Consider the following 19,241-nt stretch of genomic DNA (forward strand, 5'->3'; position numbering starts at 1 on the left):
CCTCCCTGGTGTTTGAAACTCTGTGGAAAATGAAGAGGCAGACTAATGGAGCCGAGGAGTGGTCGGGACGACGGTGACGGGCTGACATCTGAGAGCTGACGGCATGTCAGTGAAACTGTTTACACACCCATAAGAAGTATGACAGCGGAGCAATCCAGCTGACACAACGAGCCAGCCATCGGAGCGACTGAGATGTGATCCATGGGAAACTAACAAAACGCTGCCACATTCTATTTCCACAAAACGCTCCACATGCCTTCATCAGTCAGGTCCTGGCATTCAGCCAGTAACGAATTCCTCTTTAAAAAAAAAACACAAAAAAAACAAGGATTCCATCAGGCAGCTTCATGGAAAGAATCAGGCTATATCTTGAACAAAGCAAATCTATTTTTAAAGATTATTTAAAGAAGGCCAACGTGCTTGTATTATGATCAGGTGTTAACTCCATTGTGATTGGCCAATTTTTGCATTCCAAGAGCTGATGTTTCTGTACAGTGGACCACAGCTACAAAGATCAGAAGCTTACTATAGATGCATATCTTATCACAGACTCTGGAGGGCTACAGTCATATCAATCCGCAGAAGGACGTATGGGGCGAATGACATCAGTTCAACTACTTTGACCACACTGGACAGAGAAGAGAAGCTGCAGAAAGAAGAAGGCAAGAGGAATTGAAAGATAGAACACGATGACAGAGAATTTATGACATTAACACTAATCAAAGCTTAGTTTGGGATACAACAGCATTTAAGAACTGGTGAAATGTAAGTTAAATATTAGTTTTTAATGGTAGAATGATTCAAATGAGGCTCCAGAAGGAAAATGGTCTTTACTGTATGTCAATAAAATAAACTCATGAGTCAAATTAGGAATTGTTTTAACAAAGTCGCTGTGTAATAAGCAAGATAATGTATCCTAGTTATGATTTTTTTGTTTCTTGCTCAAGGACACTTCCACATGTGGCTTTTTAAGGTTCATTGTTGGTCTTTGTATGCCTTCAGTGTAAGGACAGGTTAGTGAATAGAGTCAGAAATCAGGGACAAGCCACAGGTCAGACGAGAACCCGGGCTGTCCACAACAAGGACCACAGCCTCCTAACATTGGGCCTGCACTCTAGCCGTTAGGCCCTGGTTGTGAATTTAGGGTGACCAGTATTACATTGTCAGTTTGTCTTACCAGTACACTTTGCATGTCTGATAAATACCAAACATCATGTCATTTTAATTAAGAATCTAACGTGCTAACAACAATTACAGCTTGTCTTGGTCATGTTCAGGGTTCAGTTGTGTTTTAAACCCAAAGGACCTTCCCACAGAGGCCGTCTTGACGCACCATTGCAGCAAATACTTGTGTGTTACTGAAAACTTTGACAATGGCTACAATGTCATGAAGAGTGAGGCAACAGTTTCTCTGAAAACTTCCAGACTGCACTCTTACTTAGCTTTAGTGAAAATTGAGTCGGAGTGGGAAATGGTTGAGAATATGTCAGCACATCAGATGGTGCCTTCTTCGTTGGGCAATTCACCGCAGGTGCTGGGTGAGTAGAATGAATGAACATATTGAGAAGGGTGCGGTAATGTGTTACAGAAAAGAGGAGGCGGCAAAGACCAAGTCTGAGAGTTACAAACTGCTGTGAAATGTTGGCAAACTGCAACAAAAAAATAAAGAGTACAACAACTTGATGGCTTTTTCCATATGCTGCGCTAAATAACCTCAATGCATCCCACAGTTGGTGAAATAATTACCAGTTTCATCTTTGACAAATGCCATCAACAGGGCGTTCTGGGGAATACATTTTAAAAATGTAACACAGCCAAGATCCTCTGAAGGCAGCTAGCTGTGATGCTAAATTGTGCAGCCTGTCTTTCTGCGGGGACAGATGGTTATCCCTGGGAGCAGTGAAACAGACAGAGCGGCCTCAACATGCTATGAAGATGAGCCGGGAAAGAAAGCATGAAAGATTGGAAGTTAATCAGTGTTTACAGTGAAACATTTAGCAGGAGAGCCAAACGTGCCAGGTGTAACTGTGTTAATTATATTCTTGAGTCTCTACTGCACCTAGAAATACAGCACACATCTTTAACTATAGAACTGGATTTTGTAGAGAGGTTGTGTAATGAAGAGATTGATTGAAGAAATATTTCTGAGCACTGACACTCATCACAACCAACAAGTTGTCCAGTTGTTCTTGACATTTCACTGATATGTGAGAGTCTGATTTCAACGTGTATTATGAAACCAGAGCCAGCTCTCCAACTGACGCCTACTCAATGTGTTGTCAATGAGTCATGGATCAGATGAAATGGCCAAATTGGCAGGGGCCAGGAAATCTTAACATATTCTGTTACACTAAGATCTACACTAAAGAAAAATTCAATGCAAACAAATCTCTTGACGCACACAATCTTGTACTTTGTGTCATTGCATTCCTAGATTTGTGAGATGTTTTGAGTTTCCTAAGGACCGTCGTACTACCAAGCCAGAGACGAGGACATTAAAAGCAGCTATTCAACACTCTGCATAGATGTCTTACACATTTTGCATTATAGGGCTTCTTATATGCTGGTATTCTATAGACGTGGCGATCTTGTTTCATTCACATTTATATTTTAATATCCAACAGCACAACAAGACATTTTTCTCCTCATACAAGGGATCTGGACTGCTTTCCTGTGTTTCTTTGCGCTATTTCCTGCCACCATGATGCATCCTCAATTGCTGTGACGTAATCATGACGGCTTCTCAGAATTGGTCTATTCCAAAAAAGGAAAAAACAGAATCAGAGAGCATATTTTTTTTACTTTTAGGAAGCATTATTAGTTTTTGTTTTAAGCACATATCATACAAACAAAAAAGACAGAATATCAAGGAATTCAAATCACACCAACGTTAGAGGACAAATAGACAAAATGCACTTTTGGTAGTATGGATCTGATGATCAGAAGTGACACAGACTAATGTAGCAGACATACAGAGGGGTCGATTGTGTTCATTTTATTGTGTTATCTTTTGAGGAATTTCATTATTCATTCAACACCTGCTCAAAGACATTTTTGGAGGAACATTTTCTCAACATTTGGACTGAAATCAAAGAGATGGACAAAGATGATATTGCAATTTCACGTTAACTGCAGTGTAACCTTTTATTACTGCGCTTCCTGTCCGTCCAACAGATTGGTAAATGGAAATGATGGCTCCATTAAGCAATGATTGCCGTCTTGTGAAGACAGGAAGTCAGGTCTTGTTATTGGCCGCGGAGTGAAAGAAGCACTCATAACTACCGTTCCCAAGGAGGTTTGAGCGGAATGACAAATTAGACCATTTTCTGATATAAAAGCTTTCTATTATTGTGTTAAAAAAAGACAAATAGCGGCCTGTCAGAGAGAGAAAAAAAATGATGACCCAACACGTAGTCCCTACAAACCACACTGGGAAATCTGATGACCTTTTTCCTGTTTCTGCTCCTGCACATTGGGAGATAAATCAGTGACAAGAAACATCTCTTTATATGATCCCTCAGTTAAATGAGAGGAGCCAATGATAAGATCAAAAGAAGAACACTATCAGACAGTATCAAACGCTCTGAGACCTTGGAGATGAAGACAGAGAGCGGGGGAATTGAGACACTATAATTCATTGCTGGGACAGTGCCAGTGGTGCGAGAGATGGGGCTGGAAGAAAATGGAACAGATAGAGACTGGGGATAGGAGGAATCGATTGGAAAGTTACAGAGTGGAATGAAACATTATTATCCGAAAGCTAAATAAGTGAGAGTCATTTTCCTCTTGCACCCATGGGACTTCCCATTGAAGATGGGCGACAGCATGTGGAAGTGTACTGATAACAAAAGATCTGAGTGAGGACAAAACTAATTGAGCTCTAGTTTGTCTGCAAGTCCAATTTCAAGGGCACATAGGTATGGAATTAAACTGGATAAGAGACTGATTTCTATCTATAAATGGTTGTTACTTTAAGGCTAAATGATGGGGTCCATATTTACAGGGGTATTGCTTGGAATGATGGGCCCCATGAGAAAATTTCACATCACGCCCTACCACAACAGTGCCAACCCTGCACAATATCCACACCTCAATTACACAAACGACCCATTCAACCTTTAAATAACTTTACTTTGTGTTACATTCTGAAAACACCATGAATAATGGTAAATGGACTTCAGCTTGTAAAGCGATTTTGTAGTTTTCTGACCACTCAAAGCGCTTTTTACACATGTCACACCTACACATTCACACACGGATGACAGAGGTAGCTATGTAAAGTGTCCATCAGTATTAACTCATCCCATTCATACAAATTCAGAGACGCAGCAGTGGAAGCATTTTGGGGTTAAGGGGTCTTGCCCAAGGACACTCCACATATGGCTTCAGGAGCTGTGGATCGATCCTCCTACCTTCCAGTTGAGAGAAGACCACAGCCGCCCCATAATCCCCATAATAAAGACAAAAATATGATATTTCTCCATCGACATTTGTAATATTTATTGTACAGTTTCCTCTGCAATGATGAATGAATGCAGGAGTGCTACCTGGAAATAGTTGAGACAATCTGGATGAATGTGTGTTCATTCACAACCTGTTTGTTAAAGGAAGAATGTGCAACATTGTACACATGAATACAGCAGAAATCAAGTATATCCTGATTCCTCTGTAAATGTGTCTCTGAGTCATGACTGTCTACAATGAGTGAGAAGCTCGAGTCCCGCTGGCTGTGTTGTTGTCAGAGCCGTGTTTACATGGACGGGACGGCCTTGTGTATAAAGCTGTTTTAGTCGAGGACTAGAGAAAAGAAGAGTAACATACTCACTGATTATTTTGATGTCATGTAAGTGTCTTTAGATCACGGTCATTCCTTGTTTATATATGTGCAAAATGAAGCTATGAGCTAACTAAAGTGTGCTAACATTAGCATGCTAACACAACAATGCAGGCCACGGGCAATTGCAGCTCAAGCAAAGAACAATTTTCTCTGCCGCTTGCTCTTAATGGTGCTTAATTATGGTGCGTTCTAATTGATAACAACTTAGTGTGAATGCGAGTGGAGAGGTGTTGGAGGTGTGTCGCTGGAGGAGAGCGGAGGCTTCAGAATAGAGGAGGTGTCGCCAAACAGCAGTTTGTTTTGGGTTCATGCTGGTGCTCATCTGCTGGATCAAAAAGTCGCACATTCTTCCTTTAAGTTTTATTATCGATATAACTACAGGACAGAAATACAAAATTAAGCTGTAGTATATCCAACTTCACTGTTTGAAAAGCTTGAATTCTTGTGTGTCTTCAGGCAGGTTCTACTAGTATACTCATTAAATCTCTACAGGCTAACGTTGACCTGGACTGTGGAGAAGAACTGCAAACACTACAATAAAAACAACCAGAATTATTATTCATGTTGTGCCTCGGTGTATATTAAATTATCAGAAGAGACATACAAAAAGATGGATGGCACAAGCCAACATCAGAATCAGCATTCTTATTATCGGGGGGTCCAAACTCAATGTTTGCTGCAATTACTCTCTCTGAGACAGTATAGTGTTTATCTGATTGTCAGACAGATTCATTACCATCTCTACAATGGGCACAGGAACGCATTAAAAAAAACAGGTCAGAGCTGTGATTAAATTCTGAAGGCCTATTTGGGTCAAAACTGATTCATAATGCGACTGCTGCCACAGTCCTATATAACGAGCAAGGACAAGATCAAAATCATTACAACTGCAGCTTTCAGATATATAAAGCATGTGTCTCATTTCCCGATCATAATCACAGTTTTTATGTTTGCAACACTTGCAGTTCTAATTGCAGCAGTCAAACTAAGGTGGTGTTTAGTAAACTGTAACTGTGGCTTAATGGAACAGAAGGTAGGACTGTGTTTGTGTTTTTGATGACCAGAATCCTCGAGTCAAACACAGACTGAGAAAAAGAAAGCTGGCCAAGTTTCTATGATTTGGAGTAACACGTAAGTGCTTTCAAAATTGTCAAATTAAACTTCACTTTTTCCTTTATTGAACCTTAACCCCTGCATTGAAATCAACAATATTCAACTTTTCTACTTTAAAATAGTTGTTTCAAAGTCGATCTACAAAAGCTTTTTAAAAGGGAGAATGGCATCCATCCCATTTCCACAAAGCGCTCCTGCGCACTAGTCTACACATCAGCCTTCAACTTAAGAGAATCCAGTTAGCCCAGTAGTCTTGGTGCTGTTTGATACAATGGCTGAGGCTAAGAGACAGAAGGGGGTCTGTGACGGATGAGAAAAAAAGAGAGAGTAAATCATCAGATTCTATCCTACAAATGATGGTGACGTTAGAAAACCCTTCATTGTGAATTCATACCCAATCCAACATTCAGGACATGTGCAGGGAGTAATGAGGTTTTTAAAGATCAGCTGTGTCATGGAGGTTAGAGGGAAGGAAGGGCTTGTAAGCTTCTCTTGAATTGTAGCATCACATTCAATCTCATCATACCATACCCTACTGAATCATAGCTTTTTCAGTTTTAGCCTATACAACTTGCGAAACAGCATGGACTGTGATTACCATATGGTAATTATAGGTTCAGTGGAAGTAGTTTAGAAGAGTCATAGACAGTAAACATGGTAATGCAAGTTACAAAAATGTACTGAAGCCGCCATAAAATACTCGTAATACCATTTTAAGAAAGGCAGGTAGGCTGTGGCAAAACTTCTGAGTGTATTGGAGGATATAAAATGTGTGAAATATTTTTAATGAATTCTACCTTTATTTTCTGAGAGAGATTGAGGCCACTTGTATTTACTCCTGTCGTTGACCACCACTGTGTGCAAAACCATTCACTACTTCTTTAATTCACCACCCACTCACTTTATAGGCAGTTCAACAGACTATATAATGAGCTCATTTGAAATTCCTCAGATTATTTTCTTTGCGATGGTAACTACTGTATGTCAATGCTGTTGGTGTGATATGGTGGTTTTAGTCTCTCAGGTCTGAGGGAGAGCATGTTGGCTCGACACGTCACTTGTTAATAAATCCTTTATTGTCAGGGAGCTCCTAGGTGTGCAGATCTTTTTTGCTTCTTTTTACCATTTTTTTGGATCCATAACAATGGGACACTGTTGGTTATGATTCAGGGTGTGAAGATTTGCTGATCCAAAGATCCGGGTGAATCGGTCAGCTTAGGTTGCTTGCCAGTTAACATTAGTTAGCTCACAAGGAGAAACCGACGACGTCCAAAATAGTTGCAGAGATTTACAGTTCTCGACATCAGAAATGAAGTCATGTAGACTTGAAGGAAGAGAAACTTTCCAACAGTCTGCCCGCCTGAACACTTTGGAGAAAAGTAATGAAGCACAATGGCAGAAAGACTATTCTGACCTGGCGAGACGACATGGAGAAACCCGTGAAAAGATGCTACCATTAGTATCTTTCTCCAGCTACAACTCACCAAAGACATGGCATTATCACAGCTAGTCATTAGATTAGTATGGCATTGATCAGGTCTAACACTGTGTGTCTAACACACAAGGACAATGGACAAAGTTTCCCTCACATAAGTGTCTGAACTGAGGGCGAAGTGAAAGAAAAAGTCCTCTTTGGAACATGTAACAGCATAAACAACCTCATTATATCAAATAATCATGAGCTGACATTGTGTAGCACCATCACAAAATGGCACAAATGTGATAGGATGAAGAGGCATGGACTCTCTAGACCACTCTCCTCTGATTAATTCTCCTGTTTGAAATAACCTCTGGTCCATGGCGAGAGCAGCTTGTGGCCCCGGCAGGGCTCTTACCACACAAAGATGTTTGTTCATTAGAGGCCAGATCATGTCTATCAACACTCCTCATGGCTGTGAGATGAGATGAGCTGGAATGTCACGCTGATTAAGGCCGTAACAAGCGAAAGAAGAGCCAACGAGCGTAAGTGACATCTTCATTTCAAAAGACTGACGTTTGATTAAAAACATCATTTGCTCAGGTTCATTGATGTTACAGACACTTGATTATTGTTGTGATTGGTTTTATGGACTCAGTTGCACTCAGAGACGCTGCTCGTCAACAAGCAAGGCAGGCAGGCAGGCAACCGCTTGGGGCCCCAGACCAATAGGGGGCCCCTGAGGGCTCACACACTTAAACCAAAGCAGTGGACCAAAATGTGCAAAATTTGTATGGGGCACGACCTACAGTAGCCACTAAGCCATTTGGCTCCGAGGTTATTTTAAAGGCTTTATATGCGATTTTTCACCCTTAACTATAATATAAATCAAGTATATCCTCTGAAAATATCTCTGTGAGTCATGACTGTCTACAATGGGTGTAACACCCGAGTCCCACTGTCTGTGATGTTTTCAGAGTTTTTAGAGTCCTATCTTCACTTTGTTTACATTGCCAGGACGGCCGGCTGACTCCTCCCCTCGTGTATAAAAGTTGTTTAATTGAGGGACTAGAGAAAAGAAGAATAACATACTGTACTCACTGCTTAACTGTGTTTCTAGATCACGCTCATTTCAGGTAAATTTACATGCAGTGTGAAGATACCAGCATAATAAAGATCGCTAGCATTAGCATGCTAACACAACAATGCAGCGCGAGTTGTTTTGGTTTCATGCTGGTGCTCAAGGGCGACACCTGCTGGATCAAAAAATTGCATATAAAGCCTTTAAACTTCCTTTAAATATGAACAGAAATAAAAGGCTAACTGATATCTAAGTTAAATCTTTTTTAATGGATTAACGGTTGATGGAGTAACATTTTTTGATCAACCACCTCGACTAAATAAAATAGTTTAATGCTTAGTCTTGATGGTTATGAAAGCAGCATTTTCCATCATATCCTAAGTTGTATTCACAGTCTATCCTGCTGACCATTTGGCCTTTTTGGACCTTTTTTCGTGACTCAAAGTATTATTTCTTTAAAAAAGCAAAAGAACCCGATGTGAAAGAACTCGAGCTCTTCGCACACACAGTTCAACATCGGAAAAGATCAAAGTTCTTTGACCAGCAGCTTCTTGTTTCTTTCTTTATGCAGCTGATCAAAAGGTCAAAACACTTAGTGTGGCAAAAATCCATTGACCTTTCTGAGGTGTGCTGCTTTCAGCACAGGAGGTACTTCAGAATGGTGTAAGGAAAAAAGAAAGTTACTCTGGTAAATATGTCCTACAGACCTGACTTACACAACATTGACTCAACTCGTGAAGGCCACCGTGGTTCTAACATCACCTCAGCACACGCAGCAGCGCTGTCACTGGCACATTGTGTGTTCTGTGAATACTGTCGCAGGGAAACAATTCCTGACAGTTTTGATTAACTTCTTTGCTTTTGATAAAATCATGTGCAAGGTCGTTTTTCTCCTTTGACTCAGACCTGAATTTGGCCTTTTCATAAAAAAATAAGTTTTCCTTTGTTTGCAGCACACAATAGCTTTAATATCTTTTTCTTTTTTGGACAATGGTGATGACTTAATAAAAAAAGTTTCTTTCTTTGATTCAGATTTTACAAAGGACAATGAGTTCTCAGAAAATGATTTTTACTTGATCTAAACTTTGGAAGACATTGAACAACTTGTTCCATTTCATTTGAATTTTCTATGCAAGCAATCATTTATCGATATGTGGAGAGTTTGTTTCTCCTCTCTTTCCTCTGGAAAATGGGGTACTAGCGGGTGGTAGGCCGTAAACCCAAACACGCCAATGAAGAGCTTTACCTCTTACCCTGATTTTGCCCTCCTTGTTCTTCCTCTCACATCGTTTTAGGGATTCTTCCCTCCCTGTTTGGACTTCGTACATAAGAATGATACATCACAATAACTTTGTTAGCATTTGGGTGTTAATGGCAGTGAGAGCGAGCATGGAGGGGGTGGCTCTGGGACGCCGGCGCTAACTGCAGAGCCTTCCCGAGGTGTTGGGAGCCTAACCTGACTAAACACTGGAGCAGGGAAGTGCCCACTTGATAACCCTGCTGATGTGTGGGCTCTTGCCATCCATCTAGTCTTATGGTTAGGTTGTGGAGTCATTAGAGGCCATGTGGTTGGGTAGAAAGTATCAGCAGTGTCACTACCAAGAGCTCGCATGTATGGAGCCTGGGTGTGTTGAAGGTGGCAAAGCTGATTGGATTTGGTGGCCACTAAGGGGCCAAGTGGTGAGGTATGTTACTCATCAACAGGGCAAAGCAAGTGGATGTGTGTGTAGGTGGGATGGGGTGGGGGGATTCTGCTCTGAGCACTTGTCCTGTTTATTTGAGATTAAAAAAACTCAGGTCTGCGCCCAGTCTACAAAGGCGACCCAGGTCCGAGTCTGACTTGACTCTCTCTCTCCCAGATTTCCAGCTATATCCACTGCCCAATGAAATAAAGGCATAAATCTTTGAATAAATAAAAAAAGAGTGAACTGTACTCCTCACTTTTTTTTGTCCTTGCAACACATCATCTGTTGGCAGAATTAATTAATTTCGACGTTCAACTTTCGAATTATGTTTTTGTTTGAGATGAGTCATTTCACCGGAGCACACAGCGTTTTAAATTGAAAATTAACAAACACGATCACAGCGACTGAACGAGAGAGAGAGAGAGAGAGAGAGAGAGAGAGGATGCCAGTGGACTAACACTACCACACCAAAACTTGGATAGACCACAAAGTAGCCTGACAACTGCCCGCTACATACTAGCAATGTAGTGTCGTATTATATACCATTCAAGCTATTCCAGCAGTACTTAGCAAGGAATCATTTCCTTTTAACGGGCAGAAACCTCGAGCAGAACCAGACTCATGTTGAACAGCCATCTGCTGAGACTGAGTTGGGCTTGGAAACTGGGATAGAGGGAGATGCATTAGAGATTTAAACAGGACTTAACATACGTTTATAAGTCATACAAATAACACAACAATGATGTTGTCCCAAGGCCACAATATATGGTTCATACCACTTATTAATACTTATTATATCAATCAATTATGCACCTTCACTAAATGGAAATATCTGCATGCATCTGTCTACTCCATTTTTCATTAAAGCGTTTCACTTGAATTTGTCACCAATCTTCAAACGAAGATAAGTTTTAAGGATCCATCCAAAACTTAGCAGGTACTCAATCCTGGGCTTTGCACCATCATCACATGCCGGGAAGAATCCCAACCTCAACCTGTCCAAATGTTTCCAAAAGGGTGTATTGGCAGCAAAACATCTTGCAATGCATTTTGGATAATTTCATACCGATGAAAACATTAACCATTTATTTCTTCACTATAGTGACCCCATGACCTTTCCTCTAGTGCCACCTACTGGAGAAAAAACTGCACGCAATGGAAAACAAAAATCATTACTACAAATGTTCTACTCCACCGCAGCATGTTGCTGTGTCTGGCATTAGTTTTAGCCTAAACTTGTATTTATTTGTACATACTTTTTTGTAATTAGTCTACACTGTATGCTGCACACTAGAGAGTGAACCTCTGCAGCCATGAACGTCAGATTAATGGATTTTAAAAAGGCTCATGTTTCCTCTGAAAAATGTAAAGTGAAGTATAATCAGAACACAGACAGACTGAAATAGGTCACCTAACATCTCCTCTTTTTCTTTGGTTTCAAAGGACCCAAATTAATAAAGCATAGGGGGAAGAGTGAGACATCCTGGGAACAAAAGAAAGACACAAATAAGGCTTTCAAAGCGAGTATGATGCACTGTGACAGCTCCTTTTGGGCAAGGTGACACTGTAAAAGAAAATGGAATGTGTCATGTGGTATATCAGAGAGAGACATGAGATACCAACAGAGAGACAGAGGGAGACAGAGGAAGAGACGGGGAGACGCAGCGAAAACACTGAAAAAGATAGCTTCAACAGTGTTTAGCTGCTGCTGACTCCGCTCTCTATCACAGAGCTGCTGTCAGCCCACGAGATCCAGTGAGCAGCCGAGGCCTCCCGCGCTTCACTTCATCTAAATAAAATGACAATAGAACTGCACTCCCGAGTCCTATCCCTTCTCTTTACGGCGATAAACAGCCCGCTCACTGTGGCTTCCCTGTCATGCACTATCTGCATCTGATAAAGCGGTGGACTTCCTCGCCTGGCAGAGGGGGGCGGAAGTAATAAATAGCTTTTTTTACCAGTCATACTGCAAGGAGCTCATTTCTGAAGCTCATTTTGTTATTGACTTTTATTCAAGTAGTGTTGGAACAAGTGGATTTGAATTCATGGAGCTGTGACTTATATTCACTGTGGTGATGTCCGCTTATCATAAGTGACCCTCTGAAAATTAGCATGAAAAGAATCAATGGAACCAGTTTGAATTTTTAGATTAGATTAGAAAACTGCGATACATCCTCAGCGGGGAAACTCGTTAGCCACTCGGTCAATTCATACAAAACACAATAAAGACAATACAATCACAAAACACAACAAGTCAATAAATAACAAACTCCACTGGAACCATTTGAGGTATAATTTACAGCCATGGCACCTTTTACCTACTCTGGGTCATTATGTCATCATGTCAAAACAGGCACAAAAAACCAGCAAAGTGACCTGTTGTTTGCATGCTGTTCTCTTTATTCCTGCACTTTACAGACAGAAACTAGTGCACAGGGATCCTGTGGTATTGGCTTTATACTACACACCTCATTTACACACATTCACACACATTCACAGGCCAAGTCTATGAAGACATATACAGTATATTTGGAAATGCACACATTGTAACTTACAGTGGCATTTTATTATATTCATTTTGTACATAGACTAAGACCCCGTGTCCACCTAGTGTTTTTTTTTTTTGGAGCAGCAGTGTCTCTTCAGTTGTTTTTCAATAAGCAGAGAGCATTCGCAGCAGAAAGCGCCCGCCTGAAGAAAAAGTGTTGTCAACACACAGTTGTCATAGAGACAGGACGGACAGTGGCGGTTCTAGACCACTTTTAACGAGGGGGCCAAACTGGGGCCAGTTGTTTTGTCAGAGGGGAACGTTAAACCCAGATCAAAAATAGACAAAGATGATCGCTTTAAAAAATATACATATATTATGTCAAATAATAACGCACGTCATCAAATACCATGATTTATATTTGTTTCAGTAACAGTATTTAATACTAGATTGTGAGTCCGGTTGTCGAGTCAAATACTGTGTATGTGTTATGAGGGGGTGGCTCTTCCTTTTGGAGGGGTGGCCACAGGGGGGACCAAGCTCAGAGTTACATGGGCACTGGTCCCTGTTGGCCCCTGCCTAGAACCGCCCATGAAGACGGACGTGCAGCGCTTTTCTTCTCAGAGCACAAACGCTTCATGCAACCTCCCCCAGAGCGCACAGCCGGCGCTTTTCTGCCTGGGAAAAAAAACGCTAGGTGGACACGGGGCCTTAACTGATTTGGAAAATACCTCTCTTGACGTGGAAGTTGATCTCAACGACGTCTTTGTTTTACAACTTGCAGAACATTGGCGATTGTCACACCAAGACAGGAATGTGTTGTTAAAATCATTTACATATGAAGAAAACATTCATTCTTCCTTCTTTACTGCATCTGCATTCAAAAGGTTTTTCCATTCATTTATTTACTCATTTTATAGTATATGATATTAGGAGTCCTCTTAAAGATTAGTCTGCCCTTTGCACCACCACCACCATCATCATCATCATCATCATCTTCCTGTAATTGTATCCATTAGTGCAGCCTAAACACTGAGGCGTTTTAAAAGAGACTCTTAGCAGCTGTCCGTGTTTCCTCCCTTTTTTTTTTTTTTTTTTACAATGTTGAGAGAAAAGGTCTCCACCTGTTTCTATTGCCTCTTAAACCGTCGTTATGAAGGAATAAATGTGTTAACTCTGCTTCATAAAACACTTAACAGAGGTAAGGTATGAGGGGAGCAAACACTGGGTGATTATTCAGCGCCAAGAAAAACACCTCCAAGAAAAATCCTCTCATTTTCCGGGTGTGACATGGAAAATATAAATGGCGGAGGGTGCCACTGCTCTCACAATAACCCTTATGATCGCATGCAAATTAAAAACAAACCTATTTATATTTTCGCTTCTGGGACTCCGCGGTGGAGCCGCACGTTTCACTTCTCCCCTCGGGCACGATGAGGAAGTGTACTGGAGTTCTTTTTATTAGACGTGGGTTATTAGAATATTCATATCAAACACTCACCAGTTATTGATATTCATTTGCTACAGACTCTCTTGTTACAAATTCAAAATGTCACAGTGAAATTTAAAACAGCCTGAAAGGCATGTTCATTATTTTCTTATTGAAGTGTTGTGGTTCATTGGTTTGGAGATTCTGTCTCCTGGGGGCCGTAGAGCCCTCTGATATTTGTTCCAACTCATCTCTCAGATGTTTAATTAAAGTTATTAGGAGCCACAGGTGAATCAGTTCATTAGCAGTGAATTGTGTTTTCAAATTCCTGCAATAACACACTCTCACACACACACACACAGAAGTCTGCCTCTCCAAGAACAATGCCAGTTATGCAGAACAAGAAAACGTTCTTCCACTGCTAATTTTTTTAAATCTATCAATGCCTGGAGGGGGGGAGGGGGCTGTTACAAACTAGGCAACCGCAAAGAGTGTCATCAGCCAGGGAAAAGAGCAAAGATCCCCCATTAGCTTCGAAATAAACAAGCACAGGGGTTTATGTTCAAGCGGCTCATGCTCAGTCCAACATATATTTAGCTTCTGATCGTTTTACACTAATAATCGCTGCTCTTTGATAAAAAGCTTTGACCTCACCTGAGCTGTTATGTGACCACAAGCATATAAACACATCATCCTCCAAAGGCAACAACACTTAAAACATTAAAGGCTTTATATGTGATTTTTTTTGATCCAGCAGATGTCGCCCTTGAGCACCAGCATGAAACCAAAACAACTCGCGCTGCATTGTTGTGTTAGCATGCTAATGCTAGCGATCTTTATTATGCTGGTATCTTCACACTGCATGTAAATTTACCTGAAATGAGCGTGATCTAGAAACACAGTTAAGCAGTGAGTACAGTATGTTATTCTTCTTTTCTCTAGTCCCTCAATTAAACAACTTTTATACACGAGGGGAGGAGTCAGCAGGCCGTCCCGACGATGTAAACAAACTGAAGATAGGATTCTGAAAACTCTGAAAACATCACAGACAGTGGGACTCGGGTGTTACACCCATTGTAGACAGTCATGACTCAGAGTTATTTTCAGAGGATATACTTGATTTCTATTATATTTAAGTGTGAAAAATCACATATAAAGACTTCAATACAGAAGATATGACATAAATGTCCTAACGAAATATCGTGTTGAGTGATGACTTTTGAATTCAAACTCCTGTGGGGTTTGCTGTTCTCAGCTCTGTGTTCACACTCCCTCAGCTCTATGTCTCTGAGAGGCTCAAACATGTTTTATACTTGTTTTTCCCCCCTCCCTCTCTAAGGTGGCTGCGAGGTTAAAGATGAATGCTAGCCAAAAAAGTCACGACAAGAATGCAAAAAGCCCCAACACCTTTGCAAGGAACCACAACCGATGCAAAAAAGCCACAGCACAATTTTGCAAATCCGGCCCCCGCTCTCTCGGGGACGCGGTCTGTTCAGTCTTAATGGCCGAGTGTGATTGCAAGAGACTTTCGGGAATTGGGGAGAAAATACTTTGTTTGGTATAAAAATCCTTCTAAGAAATAAGAACTGAATCAACTTTGAGCTGCACAGCAGAGTGGAGATCAGTCCAACAAATGGCTGCTCTCAGTTGGAACACTAAGGGGGGCGGGGGCAGGATGGGAGGGGGTGCACTGAAGGGAGTTTTTTTTTTTTTTTCCATCGGAGAGACTGGTGCAAATTGTTTTTGGATTGAAAGTCATTTATTATACCTGTTTGGTCCAGTCTATTTAATACATTTATGATGAAGTCATTGAGATGACTTTGTGCAGCTGGCAAAGCTGCTAAGCATGAGACGATAACCGACCACGATGCATCCTCATGTTGTGTAGAAATCTGTTGTGAACAATGACAGTTTTGCAGGTTTCATGCCTTAGCTTCACATTGCACGATAAAGGCAGATCAGTCAGCCATCCTTACCTCATCATAGACGCTGTCATTCCTCTCAAAGTCCCCGGCCTTCCTGGGCAGCACGTGGACGTGGACATGCTGTAAGCACACAAAACAACAGACCGGGAAAGTTTAGATGTAGTGCTCTGTCTAGAGAAACGGGTACTTTTTTCACCTGGGAGCTGTCTGACAGGCTGACGTGACAGAGACGCTTTCCATAGAGAGTCTTCATTACTTCACAGTACATTGGAGAAGCTGGAGCCGAGTGTTACCGCTGTGCCACAAATCACAGGAGGGTGACCGTGCATTACAACGAGCGTGCTACCTGCACGCCGCAGAGACTCCTTATTTTTATGCTTTCAAGGATTTAATCGACTTTTTCCGGCCCCCTTCCCGGTGTCAGCTCCCCCGCTGTCACAAACATGGCCGTGTGTATGCTTAACTTGATTTCCTTCTCTGCATGGATGATAATGCTTAATGTCCCAAAGAACCTGCTTTACTTGGCAAAACACACACGAAAGGAAAAAATCAAAGAGAAGAAAAGCTCACTTATGCAGAAACAACAAACTGTTTCTCCTCTTACACGTGTATACTTTCTTTCAATACATATCAGTGCACACAATAAAGCATCGATGTCTCAATATCAGTGAGGTGAAAAAGAAAGAAAGACAAGAAATGATGATAAAATTTACAACAAAATACATCAAGTGTGAATTCATTATTTTTTTGGAAATGAACAAACATTAAGCTGGTAACAGTATTTGTATTTTTTTCCCGATCAGTCATGGTTCAGTGCGTGCAGTCATATGATGAATACGTCTGAGTGGTGAAAGAAGACAAATCATACATGGCAGTATTCACTAGTGGTGTATACTTGAAATCAGCCTTTGTGTCAAGACCACTCTTGAGAATGTCTCAGTCTCGGCCTCAGAGTGTGAGGACTGAGGATTTTTAAATCTAGACCACCACTGACATACTGTATTCAAACCCGACTCCAGCTGGCGGTAATGCTAACGGCCATTTAAAACCAGAGGCAGAAGAAGAAGCAGACACATCAATCACTGGAGCTACAGAGAAGAAAACAGTAGTCCAACATCTTATCCACACTGTCCATGGACGTGAAAGACAAGAGGGTTGAAGACATTACTGAAGTAAATACCTTTTTTTAAAGCCATGGCCCCCATGTGCAGCAGTAGAGGACCCCGGCTTCAAGTGTGCACTAAGCCTCATTACAGTGTCCCATCCCATGTGCACAGAAGACGAGCAGTCGTACACGGTGGTGTACACAAGCAGTGATTGAGCACAAATAACCGCCCCACCCGCTGATCACCACACTTCATAAAACACAACTTTGTGGCAGTTGAAATTGATCAACATGTTTAAGTAAGATGCATGACACAGCTGAAGAGGCCTGTTATCGTTTAGATTGAATCAGAACTGGTCAATCCAGGTGCCATTTCAATAAGAATTTGAAAAGTTGCATGTCTGATTGATCTTGCATACAGTCCTAGAAAAACCTGGATTTAGACTTTTTAAAAATCTGTGTAATTATGTTGTTAAAATATTTAATGGCCTTCTGGTCTGAACTAGTCTGAGCAGAGATCAACCTTGTGATCAAAGATGAGATTGTCCTCAACAACACGTTCAAGTGTCAAAAGCTACCGCAAGCATTTATTATTACGACAGAGACAAAGAAGGAAGTCAGGTTACATAATCATACAATAGCAGATTCTGTGCAGGAAGGAGGTCAGGGTGGAGAAATGGGTCAACAAAGCGTCAGGAGACTCCTGTTTGTCGTTTTCCTTCTGACAGTCTATGATTCTTTTAAGCATTCCCTCACATTGAACGACCCTCCGGTGCTGAAAAAATTAAGCCAATGTTGAAGTGTGGAAACTTGCAGTTCCTTAAGTGTCCACTTGAGGCTGGCTCAAAAAGCAAATGAATTCCCATTAGGTCTGCATATTTTCACAGCAGGAATAAACATGAGTTCAGCCGGGTCAATAAATTGAATTTGGAATTATAAGGTAGTCATCTGTTCTGATTGATTCAGACTTCGAGTTATCATGAATTTGCATAAAAAAGGGGGCGTGGCTGAGTTGATTGACAAGTGGACAAGTTGTATCTGGAGGGTTAAGGCCTACCTCATCACCACCACTTTGCTTGTTACTGGATTGATCGCAGGTTAGTTTGAGTCGGCATTTCCAATATGGCGACCACGGGTTGTTCAGAAACCATTGGAAATGTCATTGAGACTACGTCCATGTTCTATACAGTCTATTCTTCAAAGACATATTTTGTTGTACACATGAAAATAAAGGTCCCGATACCGTAACAAAACCACAATTCTTCTACAAATCCAAACCTGTATTATTGTCTCCAAAACTCAGCCAACCTCAGCCATGGCTCTGTCCCTCTGTTCATCAGATGTATTCAATAGATGGTTTGTAAAGGTTTTAGAATACACCGACAGATTATGAGACCAAACCTGAAAATGCTTCTACTGTCTGTGTCAGCCTATGAAACGTAACACAAAGTGTAGTTTGAGGGACTTGTTACAAGTACAAAAAAAAGTGAATGAAGAGAGTGAAGTGCGTTGTACTTCAAATCTCATTTATTGAAGAGACTTGAGAGTTTGAGATGATATTAACACAAGCCAAGAGCCGTGCTTAGAATACATGCAGGTCAACCTCAATTAATATCCTCCCATCAGAGTACGGAACCAGTTGGATCCAGACTAAGATTATTGGGTAAGGACCAGTTGGATGCCAAACGGCACCATTTAGACATGAACCATTTGGACCTGGGCTATGAGCCTCAGTGAGACTTGTATTGGTATAGGTTTACAACCTCACCTTAACCTTCTGGATAACCTGGGTTTAATCTTTACACACAGGTTGGGATGATTCATATTGGGTAAGAGCATGGGTTAAATCTTAGATTCTAAGACGATTGACTACAAGCCCTACTACCAAGATTTTGGAGAATGTAAGTGATGAGCCTGGTGCGAGAACCTCTCTTCCTTGGGTTGCTTCCTCGATCTTAGGAACCCATGGACAGGTGTTGTATTCGCAACAAATCAGCATTTCGCTATAAACACTAAGAGCAGTGCCTCTGGGACTTGTGCATGGTTAAAGGTTCCAGCTGCAATGTTGCTGTACGTCCATGTCAAATAGACAAATACTTAAATAAATAATCTTAGCATAGACTCTATAAAACATGGAGTCTCAGTGACATCAACCAACGAT

The 19,241-nt window shown here is 41.2% G+C and overlaps 1 protein-coding gene across 3 annotated transcripts in view; it reads right to left on the reverse strand.

Annotated features, from left to right (window-relative positions):
• Positions 1-19,241, reverse strand: part of fhit (fragile histidine triad diadenosine triphosphatase) — a 294,062-nt gene that overhangs the window by 25,798 nt on the left and 249,023 nt on the right. For all 3 annotated transcript variants that reach the window (XM_029278395.2, XM_020639578.3, XM_065955376.1), the window contains one exon: positions 16,027-16,095. In XM_029278395.2, the coding sequence (XP_029134228.1) occupies positions 16,027-16,095 (69 nt within the window). The remainder of the gene's footprint in view (positions 1-16,026; positions 16,096-19,241) is intronic.

The sequence above is a fragment of the Labrus bergylta genome, chromosome 5 (genome assembly GCF_963930695.1).
Source record: "Labrus bergylta chromosome 5, fLabBer1.1, whole genome shotgun sequence".
Lineage (NCBI taxonomy): Eukaryota > Metazoa > Chordata > Actinopteri > Labriformes > Labridae > Labrus > Labrus bergylta.